We start from the raw sequence: 21313 nt of genomic DNA on the forward strand, positions 1-21313 counted from the left end.
TACAGGCTGCTTCTGTGGGTGGCACAACCAGTGCTGCAAGCCCACCAGCAGCATTTGATTTACAAGCCCTGGGCACACATGGTGCACTTTACTAGGGTCTGACAAGTAAATCAAATACCCAAATCATGGAATCACTAATTAGTACATCAATTTAACATAGGGAGCACTTACACTGTGGCAATGAATAGCAGTGGCACAGTGCCCAAAGCATATAACCAGCAAAAACATATCAAAAACAGAGGAGGCACTCCGAGAAAATGGAAGGGAGACTCACGCCAATGATGCCAGGTCTAACAAGGACCACTTAAATATACAAAAAATAGACTTATAATTATCCCATACTTCAAACACCAGTTCTCATCTTCCAAACAACCCTCTTATTCCTCTATTAAAACACTCCTGAACGAGGAGGAGCTTAGCGGGCATCCAAGATGGTCGCGTGAGCACAGGGCTCCCCGGACCCTCGCCACTCCTCGCAATTTATCCTGAGGATATCCTGATTTCTTGGACAGCTCTTCAAAGATGAACCTCGACTGAGTCCATAACTCTTCTCAGAATTGAAATCGGACTTCGGTGACCGAAATTATGGCACTTTGAACTTTTCAGGCCCACCTGGAGGCTGTGCCGGGGTCTTGGCTACTTGCGGATCCGGGACGGAGTTGAACAACAACGGCAGTGGGGCCTCCCTGGTGGTCGCATCTCTACTTTCGGTTTCGTTTCCGGATCCCCGCATAGTCTGATTGAGAGACCGTTTCGCCCGGCTGGGGACCAATCCAGCCCCCACTTAGTGTCTGAACTGTCTCCTCATTTCATCTCTTTTGAATCACACCGTGACTTTTTCTTGGTCATACGAGCCAGCTCTTGTGGTCTTGTTGGCGCCCGGACTGTCGGCGGCCATTTTCACCAGGTCGTGTGGGCCCCTCCGGGGAGCAGTCTCCAGTATGGCGGGCAGGGGTGACGCAGAGAAGCGGAAGACCAAGACATCTCTTCATGGTGGACCGGTCCAGACAAATGTTATGGATCGGTATACTCAAGCCAAAGGCTCCCCTGGGCTTTCCAGTCGTACCCCGGAGGACGTCCGAGACGACCCTTCTGTTCCTGCTGAGTTGTCCCTGCAAGACATTATAGGCGCCATCACCAGCATGAGGGAAACCATCAGCCAGCAATACGAGGCCCTGGCTAGCAAAATTGACACAGTTGCCGTAGATGTCACTCTGATCAGGGCCGACCTGTCTAAAACAAACGAAAAAGTCAAATCATTCGATCTGAAGACCTCCAGCCTCACGGCCGATGTGGCGGAACTCCAAAGCGAACTTGGAAATCTAAAATCGGTGAATGACCAAATCTCCCATTGGGTGGAGGATTATGAGAATAGGGCAAGACGCAATAACATCCGCGTCATTGGGGTCCCAGAAAACCCCTGAGACTCACTCAGTGGATCTCCTGGTCGAAGATCTGATCCTCACCCATCTTGCCCCTTCTGGCTTGAGTAAATTCTTTGCGGTGGAGCGTGCACATCGAGTCCCGGGCGGTCAACCCAAGCCGGGCGCCCCTCCGAGGCCTATCATTGCGAGACTTTTTCATTTTAAAAACCGTGATGCGATTTTGCAGGCATCGAGAGTGCATGGCCCGGTGAAATTTGAAAACTCCTCGATTAACTTTTTCCCGGACTTCACTCAACTTGTGCAAACACAAAGGATGGGCTTTCTTGGGGTAAAGCGATGTCTCCGGGACCTGGGCCTTAAGTACGCCATGCTTTTCCCTACCAGGCTTCGAGTGGAATATGAGGAACGGACCTTCTTTTTCGATCGACCGGACAGTGTGAGTGACTGGTTGGATTCCCTGCCGGGCCGAGGCGATCGGACGGAGCACCCTGGCGGTGCCGAAGGTGGTGAGCCTACGCATAAGTGACTTTTCGGTCCCTGATTTCTGAACATTGGACTTTGCTCAGCTGGGTGCTATCTCTCTTGTGTATGTTGCCCTGTAGTAGTCCACATTTGGGTGGCGGGTGGGGACGGGCCTCTTTCCTCCTCCGGGACTTTTTGTAGAATGGGATTGCTAGGGCGACAGGCACACTACATTTTGGGGTGGCTTTTTAGTCTTCTGCAGGGGTGCAGGGAGGGGGGAGTTGTAACGGGTTCTAGTTGGGGGGTGGGGGGGTGTTTGTGTTTTTCTTTCTCAAGGCGGTGTATTGGTTCTTTCTCTGCTTCTGATGTCCTACTCTTCGTGGGGAACCCCATGCACCATGTTTGGGAATGGGGGGTAGTGGGCTGAAACTCATATCTTGGAACCTCAATGGTTTGGGTGAACGTATAAAACGGGGTGTTGTACTGCAATATTTACGACGTTTGTCCCCTGATGTGGTACTCCTGCAGGAGACGCACCTAGTTGGCAATGTGTGTCACGCTATGAATAGATGGGGTTACCGATTGGTTGCACATTCCGGATTCACCACTGGTTCTAGAGGGGTCGGTATTCTGATCCGGTCTTCCCTCCCTCTTGAGATTGATAACGTCACTCTTGATGACAGAGGGCGCTACGCCGCCCTCACCGGTAGGTGGGAGGGCAAGACTCTCTCCTTGGTTTCTGTTTATGTACCCCCAGGCCTCCAGACCTCTACTTTTTCGGATGTTGGTCGGCTGATGCTGGGGCTCCCTGATGGTCTTCTCCTTGTGGGCGGGGACTTCAATTCTGTACTTTCCGGCGATTTGGATCGTCACCCCCCCAGGGACCTTCCCGCGTCTCAATCATGGCTTGGTGGGTTCCTGGACACCTTTGGTCTGGTGGATTACTGGAGGTTAATGCACCCGACGCTACGTCACTACACCTTTCACACCGGCGCTCATGGGAGTCTCTCCAGGCTAGATTACTTCTTTATGCCCGCTGTCCAGTCCTCCTATATAGGGAAAATTAGCCACTTGGCCCAGGGTATTTCGGATCATTCTCCGGTTTTGCTTCTTTTTGATATGGGTCTGCATACTGCGGGCGGGTCGCCCCTATCAACCCCTGGCATTTGTGTAACCCCAAGACCCGTGCCAGCCTCACGAAGTCACTTGACCACTACTTCCCTGGAGAATGAGGGGTCTTTCTCGTCCTCGGTGTCCCTGTGGGAAGCCTTTAAGGCTGTTATTCGCGGAAACACCCTATCTTTAATAGCAGAGACTAAGAAAGCTAGGGATGGGGAGGTCGGAGGCTGAAATATTGGATTTAGAAGATGACCTGGACACGGGTGTCACCCGGGACAAACTCCACGCCCTTGGCTTGAAACAGTTTGATTATAAATCCCTTGTGACAGAGGCCGCCAAAACGATGTACAGAGAACAGCAAGGTAGATTGTATGATGTTGGTGATAAGCTGATTGCCTGGCTCGATAAGAAGGAGAGAGCGAATCGTGTTGTCCCTGTGATTCAGAATCCTGATGGTGTGGAGGTGACTGACCCTGGTGAGATTGTAGAATGTTTTGCCGACTATTTTCGTGTGGTCTACTCCCTGGTGTCCTACAGAGACGAGGATGACTCTCGCTTTTTGTTGAGAGACATCGCGCTGCCCTGCCTGTCTGAAGAGGATCGGGAAAGTATGGAGGCATCGTTGTCGGTCGACGAGATTGCGACTGCCATTCGTTCCCTCCGTTCCGGCAAAGCCATAGGGCCGAATGGCCTGCCCATTGAATTATACAAACTACGCCCGGACAAGGTCGCACCATATCTTCGTGATATGTTTACGGAGTTGCGTGATCTTGGCCTCCTCCCTATTGACCAGCACCTGGCCACTATAGTGGTAATTCCTAAGGAGGGTAAACCTCGTGACCGCTGTGCCTCATACAGGCCTATCTCCTTACTAAACGCTGAGCCTAAGATTCTCGCTAAGGTTCTTGCCAACCGCCTCCTCACTGTTATTTGTGACCTGATCCATCCGGATCAATCTCGTTTTATCCCGTACCGGAACACTGCTCTAAATCTGCGTCGCCTTCATAGCGTTCTCGCGAGCGCGGAGCTTCTGTCCGAACCGACCATCTTGGCTTCATTGGACGCCTCGATGGCCTTTGACACGATAGAGTGGCCGTACCTCTGGGCCACTCTTGAAAAGTTTGGCTTTGGTGCGGGATTCATCAGTTGGGTGAGGTTTTTATATGCAGATCCGCTGGCTCAGGTGGTTGCTAATGGTAGGGTCTTCCAGTCCTTTGCTCTTGGGAGGGGTACTAGACAGGGGTGTCCGCTGCCCCCCCTGCTCTTTGCTCTTGCCCTGGAGCCGCTCGCGGCCTGGCTCCGATGGGAACCCTCGATAAAGGGCATTCAGTGGACCCCTGACTTTGAGGACCGGGTTTCGTTGTATGCCGATGACATTCTGCTGTATCTCACTTCCCCTCGCAAGTCCCTCAACGTCCTCTTTGACGTCTTAACTTCTTTTGGCAAAAACTCCGGTTTGATTATCAATTGGTCTAAGTCGTGTGTTTATGTCATCTCTGGTGGTCTTCCTCCCTTGCCGACTAGGTTCCCCATTCAAATTTCTCACTCTGGCTTCAAGTACTTGGCGGTTTACATATCGTTGGACTCGGCTGCCCGTTACGAGCATAATCTCCTTCCTCCTCTCCGGTGCTTGAAGCTTGACGTGGCCCGTTGGCGTAGACTGCCGCTGTCCCCACTTGGTTGAGCGGCGCTGTTTAAAATGATGTCCCTACCCAGATTTCTCTACGCACTTCAGAACTCCTTCGATATTAATCCGGCGAGCTATTTTCGGGAGGTGGAGGGATTACAGAGGAGACTTGTTTGGGACGGTCGAGCACGCATTGCTCTCTCAAAACTAACCCTCCCCTGGTATGACGGGGGTATCGCACTCCCGGACATCAGGAGGTATTATTGGGCTTCCCAGTTGTCCGCCATTAACCATGCTACATATGCACCCGGTCCGAATCCAGCATATGCTATGGATAAATACCTGTTGCCCGGTGGCGACTTTAACAGAGCACTCTACTCTCGGACGGCGGGGAGGAACCTCACGGGACCCACTAAAATTGCAGTGCGTGTATGGAAGGATGCTACTGTGGCTATAGGGTGGAATGATCGACTGACGCAAGCGACCCCTTTGTTTGCTTCGGAACGATTGGGATGCCTCTGGACGACGAAAGGTTTCGAGAACTGGGACACGATTGGAATTAGTAGAGTGGGTGATCTTTGGGTGAAAGATGCGGTTAAATCGTTCGCGGAGCTCCAGAGTGAGTATGATTTGAGTGAGCGGGAGTTCTTCAGATATGTACAGGTGCGTCATGCTTTACTGTCAGTCTTCACGGCCGGTACCATGGTCCCTGAACCTTCCCCACTTGAGGACCGTATACTTGATGGTCATATGCCCGATAGTGCGATTTCCTTGATCTATAAAAAGTTGATCAACAATCGAGCAGATCTCCTTGTGAGTCTCAGGGACACCTGGACTGGAGACGGGTTGGAATTGGACGACGAAGACTGGCAGTCTGCACTATCTTCCCCGAAAGAGGTTGCCATTCCGGCCCGTCTCCGCCTTGTCCAGCTTAAAATTCTTCACCGCGTGTATGTGACGGGTCCTCGTTTGGTTGCCATGAGTTTTTCGTCGGATGGGTTGTGTAGGCGCGGTTGTGGAATGAGTGATACTTTCCTTCACATCCTTTGGGAGTGCTGAGATGTCGCTGAGTATTGGCACCGCGTGCATGCTGTGATGGAGTGTGTCACTGGGGTCGCTCTGTTGCCTGAGGCTCGAAGATGTTTGTTGAATGTGAGGGAGCCGAATGACTACAACGCTGCCCAGACCCGGTGGGCGGCACTTGGGAACATGATTGCCAAAAGTGACATTGCACAGCTTTGGGGTTCCCAACGGCCTCCCATTGTGTCGGTATGGAAGGAGAACATGGATTGGTGCATGTTCAGGGAGAAGACGGTATATTTGGCTAGGGGCAAGCCTAGGGCGTGGAGTACAATTTGGGGCCAGTGGAACGCGTACCGAGGAAACATCTGTACACCCCCCTTCGTAGACATCCCAGATACTTCTCTGTCCCCCTGACCTCTGAGGTTCCTTGATTACCGTATTCCTTATCCGATTGTCCTGACTCCCCACTGCCTCCCCCCACTGGTAGGTCTCCCATGTCTGAGCTCGACATCTTTTATAATGTTTCTCGCCTTGAGTTTTTTGTTCTTTTGTTCTTTCTTTGTTCATTTATAAAATATAAAAATATTTTGTATCCTGCATACCTCCTGTGTTGCCGAAAGTGTATCCTGTACCTCTGCTGGACCTATCAGGGTCAGCCGCTGCCTTATTCACTACGTATTTAATCAACAAACACTAGCGGCCGGCCCTTGTGGTTGTAGGCCCATATCTGTAATTCTTTTGTTTTGCACAATAAAGTTTTTATTAAAAAAAACACTCATGAACAAGTTAAAAAAACCTATTCTCACATAAAGATTAGCATTCTATATATGAAAATTGTGTTCAGGGAAGGGTACTATCATTCGTTCCTCATTCATATTCATTAACGTGCTCCCCCAATTCCCTTTCAAAGTTACTTACTTCTGATTTATTCTATGGACCATATGGGTGTCTCCCCAATGTGTGGGTGATAATCAATTCCAGTGGGTTTAAATTACCAGGAGATTGATTGGCCGAGAGTGCCTTTCTATTATTCCTTAATTCTGAAAGGATACATATCTGTATCATCCTATACATAAACTTCATCATAGTTTATTGTTAATTATAGATGTTGCAATGCAACTGCTAATCATGTATTTCACTCTTTTTATATCCGTTCATTCCATTAGTTAATGAGCTGTTGTAGTCTTAATCTCTTTAGAATAGGGTTGTAGGGGCACCATTAGTTTCTATAGCCTTAGAAAGTTTTTAACTTTTGAGGTACCATTTAGTATTCCTCATCCCCAGTATCTATAAAATATACAAAAATGGATGAAGTTGGGCTCAAGGCAAATCTTATGTTTTCAATTCTCCTGTGTTATATAGCCCAAATCATGCTTAACTAATGAATTATTATTAATACATCATTGAATATTGCCCCCTACTGTACAAATACTGTACCCATCTTTATTAAGAGAAAGGAGCACTTCTAGGGGAACCATACATCTAATATTTGCTATTTTATCCATATGGTATAAGACAAAAAAAAAACATTCCTTTTATCCTCGGGTCCTCTCCTGTGTCAGTATGATCAATATCGCTCTTGTATTAGCATGTTAATACCCCCTTGAAAAGCTAAGGAAGTTTGAATCCAGCAGAACATACTCTGAGGTAACACCCTGTAACTTGGCAGTTAAATCATACATTTCAGATACCATGTGCGACTTGGTACGCCCTTTCTCATTAATTGATTTCCCGACGGTTGTGTTGAAGCCTCTATTCCCCGAGTACAATGCCTAGGTTTCTCGCTGTCAAATAAGCCGCCATACATCCACGCTAAAAAATAAAATTAGATTCATACATCCATCACATGTTTCCTAATTGCTGATGTTTCCTTTCACCTTTGTATGGTTGATATTTTGAGATTGTAAATAGCAGCATTCTTAAACCCAACCCCTTTTACAGATAACAGTGTTCAGGTTCCCTTATTCTGGTGGGCTTTGCATAGTGTTGCAAGGATGCTATACATCAAACAGGGATTGCAGCTTCTGGATAGTACAAACAGACACTAGAGAAAAAAAGAGTACATTGAGACAAATGTAAAATAACTCGCAGCTCAGTTACCTCATGCACGACCCATGAAGGCTCTCAATGCCCAGCGAATGAGCAATTCTCAGACATTCAGGGACAGATTGCTGCATCCCAGCGACTGGCTGGAAGTGACAGAAAATTGTTAGGATGTTACATCAAAGAGAACAATGTAGTACGCTGACATCTTTTCTCCAATGCTACATAATTCATAGGTATTCGTCAAACTATCAAAGCAATATGCAAGAGTTACCTAATAGGCCAATTTCTGTCATTATTTGGAATAACAGAAACCGGTTTTCTTTGCAAGGAAAAGATTAAAATGAAGAATACACGTGTTGTGTAGAGAGCAATATGTGGTCTGTGTCTTAATTAGGTATTGTATTCCCCTTTGCTACTATAAATATCTGTTCATGCAGCTATCACTCACATGTCTCAGCATGCAATTTCTTCACCTATGTAAAGCAGTGCATTGCCAAGCGGGACCAGGACCACCCTATGTAAATAAAAATACAGCGTAAAATCAATCAAATAAAATAAGGGAGAAGGAGACGATGACAGGGTGGTCAGTGGTTATAGAATTCCAAAGTATGGTTGCCACAAAACAGCAAATAAGTGAATTCAGGTTTGGAAATATGGCAAAGGTGAGAGCATAATGTACATAGCAGTTATTTAAAAAAAGGAATATACTTATTTAATGGCAGACTCTTGGTTCACTGTGGTTGGAAGTTTTGAAAAAAAACAAAAGTACGCCAAACATCGGTAATAGATTTTAATAGGCCTTATTTAGCTAGAAATAAACAAGGCAGAAATATTACATAGGAGGCACAGAAATCCTCTTGTCAATTTCAAAACAATTTTCTTTTTAAAAATACTACTTTGTATTGTATGTGGTATTCAGCCTTCATAAAAACATTAAGCCATTCCCGAAAGGAATAGCTTTTCACAATCAAGCCTTTTTGACTAGAAATCCATAACTGGAAGAAGCCATACACTCAGCTAGAAGGTCCCAAATAAAACGGGCACAACAGTTGCATGAACCTCTAGGGACTAGAAAAAATACACACTACAGGCCAAGATACAGGTGAAGGAAATAAAATGCAATACAAAAAATTGTCGCAATCATTTACAAACTCACCTTATGGAAAAATTTGCAGAGGTCTCTCTTTAGGACATACATGGCGACTTCTTTCAGTCCTTCCAACCCATACATATCAGCTATACAAAGAATTTGACTAAAAGAAAGGAACATGGTTCATATTTTGTCAGAAAAGCCATTAAAATAGATAATGCTTTGGGGCAACAGCCAGAAGCGTAATGCATTCCATGTTATTCAAAGCGCTTAATGGATAAGTTACTTATCTTCGGTAATACCTTATCTGGTAGAGACATGAGCTAGCCGCAAATTCCTTACCTTTGAACTTCCAGACGTCAGGATGGATCAAGAAGATTTTTCGTAGCAGTACGCCAGTGCGCTGGTGGCTGGCGTCATGTTTGTCTTCACCGTGTCGCCCACGTTGTCAATATAACCACCACTTCGGCGAGCTGACGTCAGTAATTTTTATGACTTTCCACATCAGAAGCGCGGAGCCATGAAGTAACTGACCATGGTGTGTTAAAAAATGAACAGCTAGGGCCCTGAAGGGAAACATCCCTGACACTTAAAGCCAATTCCGCAGTGCGGAGAGGATGAGTGGGTCGGTAAGGAATCTGCAGCTAGATTATTTCTCTACCAGATAAGGCGTTACCGAAGGTAAGTAACTTGTTCATCTGATAGAGACATCTAGCCGCAGATTCCTTCCCTTCTTTGAACAGATACCCAAACAATACCATCCTCAGAGGAGGGCGGCAGAACGGTTCAGGCCAGAAAATCCTAAAAACAGAGCAACCAAAAAGGCCCTCTCCCCTCTCCTCGAATCTGGGAGTCCAGGCAGTAGTGTCTGGTGAACATGTGTAGAGACACCCGCGTGGCAGCTTGGCAGGGAACGCCATGCTGGAGAGACGAGGTGGCTGCTTTTGCCCCGGTAGAATGGGCCCTAAGCCCTTCAGGAGGGTCTTGACCGCCTGGACCTCTTCCTTAACGGTCGCTCCCCCACGCTCCCTGGATCGAGCTCGTGATCCTCACTATAGCGCCCACAGCTGAAGCACATTGTTGCTCATAATCACCTTGCAGTTTCTGGTATCGTAGCATTATTTAATTAATAGCGCTTTGAGCATTATTTAATTAATAGCGCTTTGAGATCGTATTATTATTTATTTAATCGCGCTCTGGGATCGCAGCATTATTTATTTGATTGCGCTCTCACCCGGATACTCTGAAATAGCGCGCTGTTAATCTTTGTGCATTCCCTGTGATTACAAGTACTGTACTGTGCCCTGTTTCGCTTTCTATTTCGCCCACCATCTTGTTGTTGTGCTTTCCCCTGGCCAGCCTCCCCGCTACCGCCTCCCAGCTGACCCTCCCACGCTCCGCCCCCCTCCAATACCCATTTAAGACCGATGACTCAACGCGCAGCGTCCACGCGCAGCGGTCGCGCCGAAGGTGCGCCAAAGGTAAGCCCGTCTACGCCCGTCCGCGCCTGTACCGCGCCCAGCGCCGGACCCCCTGTCCTTCGCAAATCCCACTCCACTCGCATCACATACGACGCTTCTACCCTCTCAGCCCTGAACCCCGGCCGACGACCAAACTGCTACCAAGCCGCGCTTGGCCTCAGCCATGGACCTTTCACCCGCAACTCCTGTAAGTTTGCCTGCACTAGGACCCTCACCAAACCCACCAAAAACAAACAGATTCCTGACACCAACCAGCTGAAATGTATCCTTCTCAACACCCGCTCAGTCCACAGTCACGCCGTCCAACTTTGGGATCTACTCGACACAACAACACCGGACGTCGCCTTCATCACAGAAACCTGGATGAACGCCTCTTCAACTCCCGACATCGCCATAGCCATCCCTGACGACTACAAGATTATCCGTAAGGACCGCACCAACCAAATAGGAGGAGGCATTGCCATCGTCCATAAGAACACCATTCGTATCTCGACCAGTTCAGATGACAACCTCGCAACTGCCGAACATCTCCACTTCCAGATCCACATCGACCCCAAGACCACACTCAGAGGAACCCTCATCTACAGACCACCCGGTCCGCACTCACAATTCTGCGAAGACATCATTGACTTCATCAGCCCACAAGCCCTCCTCTCCGAAGAATACATTCTTCTTGGCGACCTCAATTTCCACCTGGAAAAGAACAACGACAACAACAGCACCACCCTTTTGGACAACCTCGCAAATCTTGGACTCAAACAACTTGTGAACACCCCCACCCACCGTGCCGGACACACGCTCGACCCAATCTTTACATCCAGTAAATACATCTCCTTCAACCACACCACAGCTCTCCACTGGACAGACCACAGCTGCGTACACTTCAACCACAAAAGAACTTCGACCCACAACCACCCTCAACAAATTCCCCGCAGAAACTGGAACAAAATTACCACTGACCAGCTTTTCACATCGCTTCACCAACACCCTCCTACCTATTCATCAGACCCAAACCAAGCAGCCACCAACCTTGCACAATGGATCACCCGCAGTGCTGACGAATTAGCACCCCTGAAAAGCAACCCTACCAAGCTTAACTTCAAGAAAGCCCCATGGTTCAACGATGAACTTAAAAAATCCAAGAAAACATGCCGCACCCTCGAGAAAGCCTGGAAAAGAAACCCATCTAACGAAAACTTTGCCACTTTCAAGGATGCCACCCGTAAACACCATCAACTAATACGCTCCACTAAGAAAACAGCACTCAAAGATCGACTCGACAACAACGCCCACAGCAGTAAGGAACTGTTCAACATAGTCAAAGAATTCACCAACCCCTCAGCCGGCTCCAATGACATCACTCCCTCCCAGGACCTCTGCGACTCCCTAGCCTCATTCTTCCACAACAAACTCGCCGACATACACAACAGCTTTACAAAAAAGCCGGATGAACAGTCCACCCCACCCACCTCAGAACCTAATCCCTCTCCGAAAAACCTGTGTACCTGGAAACCAGTCACCACTGAAGACACCATCCGCCTGATGAACTCCATCTACTCAGGATCGCCAACCGACCCATGTCCTCACCACATCTTCAACAAAGCAGACTCCATCATCGCTCCCCACCTACGCGACATCATCAACAGTTCCTTCAACTCCGCCACCTTCCCGGAAAGCTGGAAACACGCCGAACTCAGCGCCCTCTTGAAAAAACCCACAGCAGACCCCACTGAACTTAAAAACTACCGACCTTTCTCGCTCCTCTCATTCCCTGCCAAAGTCATCGAAAAAGCTGTCAACAATCAACTCGCCGCCTGTCTTGAATCCAACAAATCCCTCGACATATCACAATCAGGATTCCGAGCCAAACACAGCACCGAGACCGCCCTCATCGCAGCAACAGACGACATCCGTAAACTATTAGACAATGGAGAAACAGTAGCCCTCATCCTACTTGACCTCTCCGCAGCTTTCGACACTGTCTGTCATAACACCCTTATACACCGCCTCAAAAACATCGGAATTCAAGGTAAAGCACTGGATTGGATCATCTCTTTCCTTGCCGGAAGAACACAGAGAGTCCGCCTCCCCCCATTTAGATCAGAAGCCACCGAAGTCATCTGCGGTGTACCACAAGGATCTTCACTCAGTCCCACACTCTTCAACGTATACATGAGCCCCCTCGCATCCATCGTTCGCAAACACAACCTCAACATCATCTCTTACGCAGACGACACCCAGCTGATCCTCTCCCTCACCAAAGACCCTAACACCGCCAAAACAAATCTGCACGAAGGGATGAAAGAAGTGGATGAGAAACAGTCGCCTCAAACTGAATTCGGACAAAACTGAAGTCCTCATATTAGGATCATCCCCCTCCGCTTGGGATGACTCATGGTGGCCACCGGCTCTGGGAGACGCCCCAAAACCTACTGACCACGCACGTAATCTGGGATTCATCCTAGACTCATCCCTATTGATGTCCAGACAAGTCAACGCAGTCTCCTCCTCATGCTTCAACATCCTACGTATGCTTAGCAAAATCTTCAGATGGATCCCCACCGAATCAAGAAAAACAGTCACCCAAGCATTGGTCACGAGCAGACTAGATTATAGAAACACCCTCTATGCCGGAACCACCACCAAGTTACAGAAAAAGCTCCAACGTATCCAAAATGCCTCAACCAGACTCATTCTAGTCGTCCCTCACAGAGCTCACATCTCCAGTCATCTGAAAGACCTCCACTGGCTCCCCGTCACCAAAAGAATAACGTTCCGTCTACTCACCCACACACACAAAGCACTTTACGATCTTGGACCCGAATGCCTCAACACACGACTTTCTTTTTACACCCCCACACGCAAACTCAGATCGTCCAACAAAGCCCTCGCCGCAATACCACGCATCCACAGATCCACCATGGGGGGGGAAGATCCTTCTCCTACCTTGCGGCTAAAACGTGGAACTCCCTCCCCACCCATCTCCGCCTCACTCAAAACCACCTCTCCTTCAGAAAACAACTCAAGACCTGGATATTTGACAAGTAACTCCCCACCTCCCTCAAGCGCCTTGAGACCACCCTATGGGTGAGTAGTGCGCTATATAAATGCCAAACTTGAACTTGAACTTTCTTGGCTAAGTAGTAACACATTTTTATGCAGAGGATGACCTATTGGGAGATAGTTCTCTTCTCCATAGCATGGCCTCTCGTTGCGCCCACGTACCCTGTAAAGAGTTGGTCGTCCACTCTTTTGTTCGATCAAAGTAGAATGACAACACTCTTATTGTGTCCAGACAGAAGGTGGGCAGGGTAACTGACTGTCCCAGAAGGAAGGGTGTAACCAACTTAGGATGAAAAGATGCACTAGTAGGGAGTACTACCATATCTGGAATGGTCGTCAGGTAAGAAGGCTTTAATGAAAGTGCCTGTAGTTCGCTGACTCTCCTGGCAGAGGTTATTGACACCAAAAAAGCTGTCTTAATGGCAAGCAACCACAGAGGACAGTTATGCAACGGCTCAAACGGTGCACACATCAAGAAGATGAGCACCAAATTAAGGTCCCATTGTGGCAAGATAAAAGGTGAAGAAGGAAACAAATGGGATAGCCCCATCAAAAATCTCTACACAATTGGTGATTTGAACAAAGATGGCTGATCAGGCAGCTGATGAAAAGAAGAAAGGGCCGAAAGGTATCCCTTCAAGGTGCCCAGAGCAGAGCCCTGCTGGGCCAAAGAAAGTATGAAGAGCAGGACAAGATCAGTTAAGGGAGTAGATAGAGGGTCAGCAGACTGATCTGTACAATATTTACAAAATTTGTTCCATCAACAGGCGTATATTGATTTGGTAGAGGGATGCCTGGCTGCCAAGGTCAAATCACAGACTTCAGGAAGAAGGTCAAAAGCGGTCAACCGTCGCTGCTCAATCTCCATGCACGGAGGCGGAAAGTGGACAGGTTTGGGCGGAGGGCCCTCCCCTGCTGCTGCGACAGAAGATCCTCCTGAAGGGGTCAGCCTGACTGGAGGCTCAATGCTCAAGTTTGAGAAGCTTGGAGATACCACACTCTCCGTGCCCAGTCCGGAGCCACAAGATTGACTTGTGCCCGGTCACTCCTGATCTTCTTGAGCACTCTGAGCAGAAGTTGTATGGGCGGAAAGGCGTATAGGAGGCCTGACATTCCCTCACGACGAAAAGCATCACCAAGCGAGTTCCGCCTTAGAAACTCCAACGTGCAGCTGACATTGCACGTTCTCTTTGGAGGTGAAAAGATCTAACCAACGCTCTCCCCACTGCTGAAAGAGACCTTGTGCCACCTCTGGATGAAGACGCCATTTGTGATCCGCAAGGCACCTTCGACTGAGCTCATCTGCCCTGGAGTTCAGAAATACGGCCTGGTGTTGAACCACCAGGTAAATGACCTGATGTAACAGCCAAGTCAAGAGACGCAGGGCCTCTTGACAGAGGGTCCACGACCCCACCCACCCTGTTTGTCGTAGTACCACATTACGGTAGTGCTGTCCATTAACACTTGAACAAGCCTTCCCTTTATGGATGGCAAAAAGGCTTTTAGTGCCAGCCGGACCGCCCATTGCTCCATCAGGTTGATGTGGAGCTTGGTTTCCGCCGGAGACCAGAGTCCTCTGATCTCCACCTCCAGTTGATGGCTGTGCCCATTGGACCTTCAAGTCCCACTACAGAGCCCGCATGTGCCACCTTGCATGGGTCACTAGCAGGATGCAGGAGGCCATGAGGCCCAACAGCCTCAGAGTCAGTCTCACCGGAACCTAGGATAGAGGCTGAAACATCGGTATCCTAGCCTGAATATCCAGGACTCGCCGCTCAGGAGGATAGGCATGAAACTGCACCATGTCCAGAACTGCCCCAATGAAAAGAAGTGAATGAGAGGGAGTCAGGTGTGACTCCAGCACATTGATAGTGTACCCCAGTGAATGCAAGAGGTTCGCCGTCATCTGGAGGTGAGAGACAACAATTTGGGGTGAGCCCGCCTTCAACAACTTTTGAGCTCGGGGAAGAGTGGGACCACAGATCTCCGTGGATGATCTGCAACCACCGCCATCACTTTTGTGAGCACCCAAGGGGCACTGATGAGGCCGAAGGGAAGCACCATGAACTGAAATTGCTTGTGGCCCACCGTGAACCACAGGTAGCGATGATGGGCCGGCAGAATGGGGACATGATATAGGCATCCTGCAAGTCTAGCGCTACCACCCTGTCTCCTACGTCGAGGGCAGACAGGACCTAAGCAAGAGTGAGCATTCTGAATTTCTCCTTCTTGAGAAAGACATTGAGGGTTCCGAGATCTAGGATAGGCCGAAGGCCTCTGGGTTTCTTGGTGACCAGGAAGTAGCGGGAGTAGCAACCACTGCCTACTTCGTGCCTGGAAACAGTCTCTATAGCTACCTTGGCCAAGAGAGAATTGACTTCCTTTTGAAGCAAGTCATGGTGATCCTCCATCAGCCGACCGTATGCTGGAGGCAATGAAGGAGGGGTAGTCTTGAACAGGAGGGAGTAGACCCTCCGGACGGAGAGGATATTGGCTTGGGTCGATTTCTGGTTCCCAGACCCACGAGGCCGAGGTGAGCCGCGTCCATGGCCCCGCAAAGGTTGCTGAACTTGCGGGCCCTCTGGTCAGAATAGGGTTGGCATGGCTGGTAGCCCCTTCCGTAGCCACGAAAGGAATGAAAGCTGGATGAAGCCCTGGGGGGCAGTAGTGAGCCCAAGGACTTGGCCGTGACCCGCGAGTTCTTGATGCCCTCAAGGGCAGTATCCGCCTTGTCTCCAAAGAGACAGGAGTCATCAAAGGGCATGTCTATGAAATTAGCTTGGACATTCCCTGAAAAACCAGATGTTCTTAACTAGGTGTGGTGACAAACTGCCACCATCATGGAAATCACTCTACCTAGCGAGTCCGTCGTATCCAAGCCACATCGGACAGCAAATTTAGCAGCATCTCTCCCATCGGATATGGCTTGGGAGAGTAGAGCCTGGTCCTCCTCCGAGACTCTGGGGAGCACCTGCACAACTGTATCCCATAGAGAATAGGAGTAAAGGCCCAAGAGGCATGTGGTGTTCACCAACCGCAGCGCTAGGCTGGTGGAAGAGAAACCGTCTTTCTGAGGATTACCAGCCTCTTGGGTTCCCTGTCCAGGGGTGCAGAAGGGAATGCGCCTTGGGACATGGAAGCTTGGACTACCAAGCTTTGGGGGATGGGGTGGGTGGTGAGGAAAAGTGGGTCCCCCCGGTGCAGGGCTATGGCGGCGGGCGATCATCCTATTCACAGGAGCCCCTGTGCTGGGTTTGGACCATGTCCCCAGAAGGCCATCTGTCAAGGCCTCATTGAAAGGCAGTAGGGGTTCCGAGCTTGAAACCTCAAGCTGCAGGACCTCTGTTAAGACATTTGTCTTGACCGCCACTGTAGGAAGCTGCAGGTCAAGGACCTCCACAGCCCGACGAACCACCATGGCAAAAGTTGCGCCCTCCTCCGCAGCCTAGGGTTGGAGGAGAAGGCATGCCAGAATCTCGAAAGGTGTCCAGAGAAGGCACCACCTAGTTACTCATACCAGTCCAGGTCTTGCAGAAGTGAAATATCTAAGGGATCCGGCTCCCCCTCCCAATCCTCTTCCTCCATTCCTACCACTTCAGAATAGGGCAGAAAAACAGCATTGAGCAGTACGGCTCCGTTGGTACTGGTCTCAGCGTTGGTGGACGCCCGAATGACTCCATGTCGTCAGGAATGAAGATTGGGGAGGTGCCGCTGGTCAGCACCGGCGAGGACCTCGCACCGGATGCAACACGGTGGAAAGTCGCTGTGATCAGCATTGCTCCGGACCTAGGAACGGGTCTGCTCGGTGGAGGTGGAGCCGGGGTCAGAGCCGCCGGCACAAGAACCACATTGGCCCCTCCTTTATCTGAGCCTGAGGGGCCCAAAGGTGCACAGGCAGGGTCAGGCCGCCCAAATATGACGCACATGGCGTCATAAAATTCCTTGAGTTGGGCGGGGGTCGCTACCGGCCCCGGAAAGGGAGAGAAACGCGGAGCCGACCCAGACACCCACTCCAGTGAGCGGGGCCTTGAGCGTCGAGGTTCCTCCCCGGGCGAAGTTGAAGCACGCTTCGACATCTTGTGCTTTTTGTGGTGCCTCTTACCTGACTTTGACAAAGAGGACTTTGAATCGCTGGAGCGGTGTTCGGACCTTCCTTATTGACGGGGAACGGGACTGAAACAGGCGAGACGACCTCCGCGGTGCCGAACGATTGACCGCGACAAGCTTTAGGGACCCCTCCCTCAAAGCCTACGGCGTCATGGCCCGTAGTCTGAGCACGACTTGGAGTCGTGGTCACGTTCTAGACACCAAAGACAAACCAAATGGGGGTCTGTAACCGACATGGTGCGGTAAAAGGCGCCGCACGGCTTGAACCCCGAAGTATTCTTACTTGACATCCTAACACACCAAAGGAGTCAACAAAATTTGAAAAAGTCTGTAAAAAAATGATAGGGATAGCTCTCTTCAACGGATCGGTGCTGGCTAGCGCGGATAGAAAAGAGCTGACAGCAGCGCACTGGAGTGGCGGTTATATTGACGATGCGGACATCACGACGACGACGGCGAACATGACTGACGCCAACAGTGTCACACGAAGTCGACCGACGCCGCATACCTGCACGCAGGTGCACTGCTACGAAAACCTCCCAGATCCATCCTGACACCTGGAAGTTCAAAGGTAAGGAATCTGCAGCTAGATGCCTCTATCAGATAACTTTCACATAAAATGAAATACAAATGTTTTCTGCCAACCAGTTTTGCGCACTTCTTTCATACCACATTGAAAATTAGATGTATTTCTCAGTTGCTATGCTTAAGCTAGGATAGAATATAGAAGTCAGATCTTCTGAAATGGAACTTGCAGAAGAGATATGTCAAAATGTCTTCTTTGTAATCCTAGTCTTGCATCAAAGGTTATCTTCATTGAAGTCAGATCTATAAAACGAAAAACTAAACAACCTATAACCCAAGAGTAAACAAGCACAGATTCAGAGTGAACAACTAATTTGATCTCTCCGATCCAACGAGAAAAGAAATCCCATAACATGGTGAGTGCACATTTTAGTGTGCAGCACATAAAAGTAGCTCAAGAACAAATAAACCTTTTCTGTCAATTTAAGTGATGCTGGTGGCACTTAAAGCAGGGAAACCTGGCTCTGGTATTGCTGTCGGTGGATTGGAAACTCTGCTATAATGTTAGGTAAGGTGGTATCACTCTGTAGAAATGGTCAGCTGGGCACTGGCATCTCTTGCTGGGGGTGGAAAGTTGGCGCTGGTGGCATTAAGAGGAGGGAATCGCCTGGTTAAGGTGTAACTGTAAGTAGATGGGAATATCGATGAAGACGATTGGAAGCTCGATACAGCGGTCACTGTATGACCAGAGTCACTAGAGAAAGGAAACACGACCCTGGCATATCTGTGAACAGACGGGAAGTTTGGGCTAGTGGTATTAATAAAAGGGAAACTGAGTGTTGGAATGACTGTGAAGAGAAGAGATGGGAGGACCAGTGCTGTTGATGCTTTAAGTAGAAGCATGCTAAGAGGGGCATGTGAAGAAACACACAGAAGTCCGCCGTTACAATACTGAAGGTTTCTTGCTCATGCCACTATAAAGAGAGCCTAGTTATGCGGAGCTCTTGACAGCAAGGGTAGGACATTGGCAAACACATTTAAATGCACAGCTGTCAAGTGTCAAAGGCTACTAATGACTAGCTCATCCCATTGAGGTTTTTGCTTTACATCCTGGGATATTTTTATACTGACTACACAGTAAACAAAACCTAGACTGAGTGAGTCATGCTTGGGCATTGGAAACGCAAGAACTTGTTTCATTTAAGCTATACTCTTTGGTGGGCCTCTTTGAAGTATGGTGAAGAATTTATGAATCCTAATACTGGAGAGCTTTCAGAGCTACGAACAAAGCACCCAGACGGCCTCATGCAGCATTTTATTGCGCACTGCCTGAGATCCAGTTTCAGAAGCAACAGTCACTGAGAGTAGAGCAACAATCGGGGAAAGTGGAGAGGTACAGGATGAATTGAGGAATGCATGTGCAAACAGAGAGATGGCAATGAAGAGTAGAGAGACCAGGGGAGAGTGGAGAGCAAATGAATTGGGATGGAAACATACAGGGGTCAGAAAAGAGGAGGCATTAGAGATATGGGACAAAACAGATGGGGGAAACAATAAAGAGATAATTGGGTCAATGGAGAGATACTTGGGAGTGGACAGACAACGAAGGGGAGGTTAGAGGACATAGATAAGGAAACAGAGGTGGAAAAATACTAGGAAGCATGCAGACACACAGATACAGATTGGAACAGAGGGCTAAAGAGATGACTAGGGAAAACAAGGGAGAGTGGAGAATAAATTAAAGAGGGTATTACAGAAAGACAGGATAAATGAAGACGAGAGTGGGATATTATAGAATGGAGAGGCAACCATCAGCTAACTAAAATGCCCTGGGTAGTCCCATACTTTTTTTTCTTCCTATGCAGTAAATACATTCAGTATTCAAAGAGACAAAGAAGTATGTGTGATATGTACTTTCAAATTTGAAATCCTTGTTCCATTGATAAACACTCTTAAGATGCAAAACAGCCTGGAATGTTATGAGGATTCGTCAAATTAACAACAACGAATTTGAAATTGTGTATGGAATTTATTGACATTTGAGGAGAGTGAAAGATGGAAAGTGATAAGATAGAGGACATAAGAGGAGGTTGGCATGGAAGTATTCCAGGAAGAATGCAGGAGGTTAGCTCAATATAGAGTGTCTACCTATGGTGAGGCACTGTGCACTGAGTCCAGGCAACCCATAGTGATAATGTTTAGCTCCCTGATAATCAAAGCGCTCAAGGGGTACCTGTGGAGAGCAGCTAAGGCTTATTCAAGACGGGGTGTAACGTGGGTGCATTTACCACATAGTCAGTCAGCAAGCTTTTACACAAGAAAGAACCACACAAGTTTATAGAAATATCACAACAGTAATTATTAACATGGTATATCTCCTACACGGACAAATACACATCACAAATACTTTAAAAACAGGTAAGTAGTATAAACAAAAAACACATAGGCCCCTATGGGGGGGGGCAAAACCAAATACTAAGAAAGTGGTATATGATGCAAGTACCAAATGTGACTGATAAGCAATGATGGAGAAGTCCAGGGGAAGCAAAAAACCACCAAATGTGAGTAGCTAGGCACCCCAAGGTGCCTGAGTGCAGAGTGTTTACACCGGGTCAGACGTTCACTGGATAACACAGGGTAAGGGGCGGTTGGTATTTTATTGTTTCAGGACCCTTTCCAAAAGACCCCCAAGGACACGAATTGGATCACAGAAACTTAGAGAGCCACCCCACCCATGGATACCCAGGGAACCAGAATACCTACACCAGGAAGCACAGGGTAATAGGGGTGGAGTGCTGTCAGAACCGCCCGTTGAAGGCAATAAAGGGTCTTAGAAGACCGGTGGCTACAGCAACTCGTGGACCAGAATGGTGGAACCCAAACATGGATGCTAGACCAGGAGTACCTAAAAGCAAAGGGGACATACTCCAAACCACCTGGAGGTGTCTACCCACTTGCTGAAGCACACCAGTCTTGATGAAGGAGCTGTGGAGCCCAGATGACAAAGCAGGGGCACAGGAGCCGTCCACAGGCAGTCCCAGGACGGTTGAGGAATGAAGGAAGGTCAGTGGCCGGCACGACCACCACCAAGCCTTGGCAACCGGAACAGTCCGGTTTGAAGGAAAATATGCTTTGTTGCAGACCAGCAAGGTCTGTGTGACTAACTCCACAAGGTTAAGTCAAGGCCAGCCCTCAGCAATCAGAAGAGCCGAGAGGAATTGTTGGAGCTACTTGAGGACCTTCTGGCAGCAGGCAGGGAGTCACAGGGAAGCCTCAGCAGCCCACAGACTATGGAGGCCCACAGTGCAAAGAATGTAGGCAGGACATCACTCTTTTTGGTGGGCGAGGCTGGGGCTTCTCGGAGCTCAAAGATCTACTGTGAAGA

General features: G+C 48.8%; 1 protein-coding gene across 1 annotated transcript in view; it reads right to left on the reverse strand.

Moving 5' to 3' along the window:
• The window catches only part of BTBD8 (BTB domain containing 8), a 541977-nt gene that overhangs the window by 306869 nt on the left and 213795 nt on the right, over nucleotides 1–21313 (reverse strand). Inside the window, exons 7-8 of the mRNA XM_086953936.1 lie at nucleotides 8819–8915; nucleotides 7717–7805 (exon numbers count right to left, since the gene is read on the reverse strand). Coding sequence (XP_086810062.1) covers nucleotides 7717–7805; nucleotides 8819–8915 — 186 coding nt within the window. The remainder of the gene's footprint in view (nucleotides 1–7716; nucleotides 7806–8818; nucleotides 8916–21313) is intronic.

The sequence above is a fragment of the Lissotriton vulgaris genome, chromosome 1_1, assembly GCF_964263255.1.
Source record: "Lissotriton vulgaris chromosome 1_1, aLisVul1.2, whole genome shotgun sequence".
In the NCBI taxonomy this organism is placed as follows: domain Eukaryota; kingdom Metazoa; phylum Chordata; class Amphibia; order Caudata; family Salamandridae; genus Lissotriton; species Lissotriton vulgaris.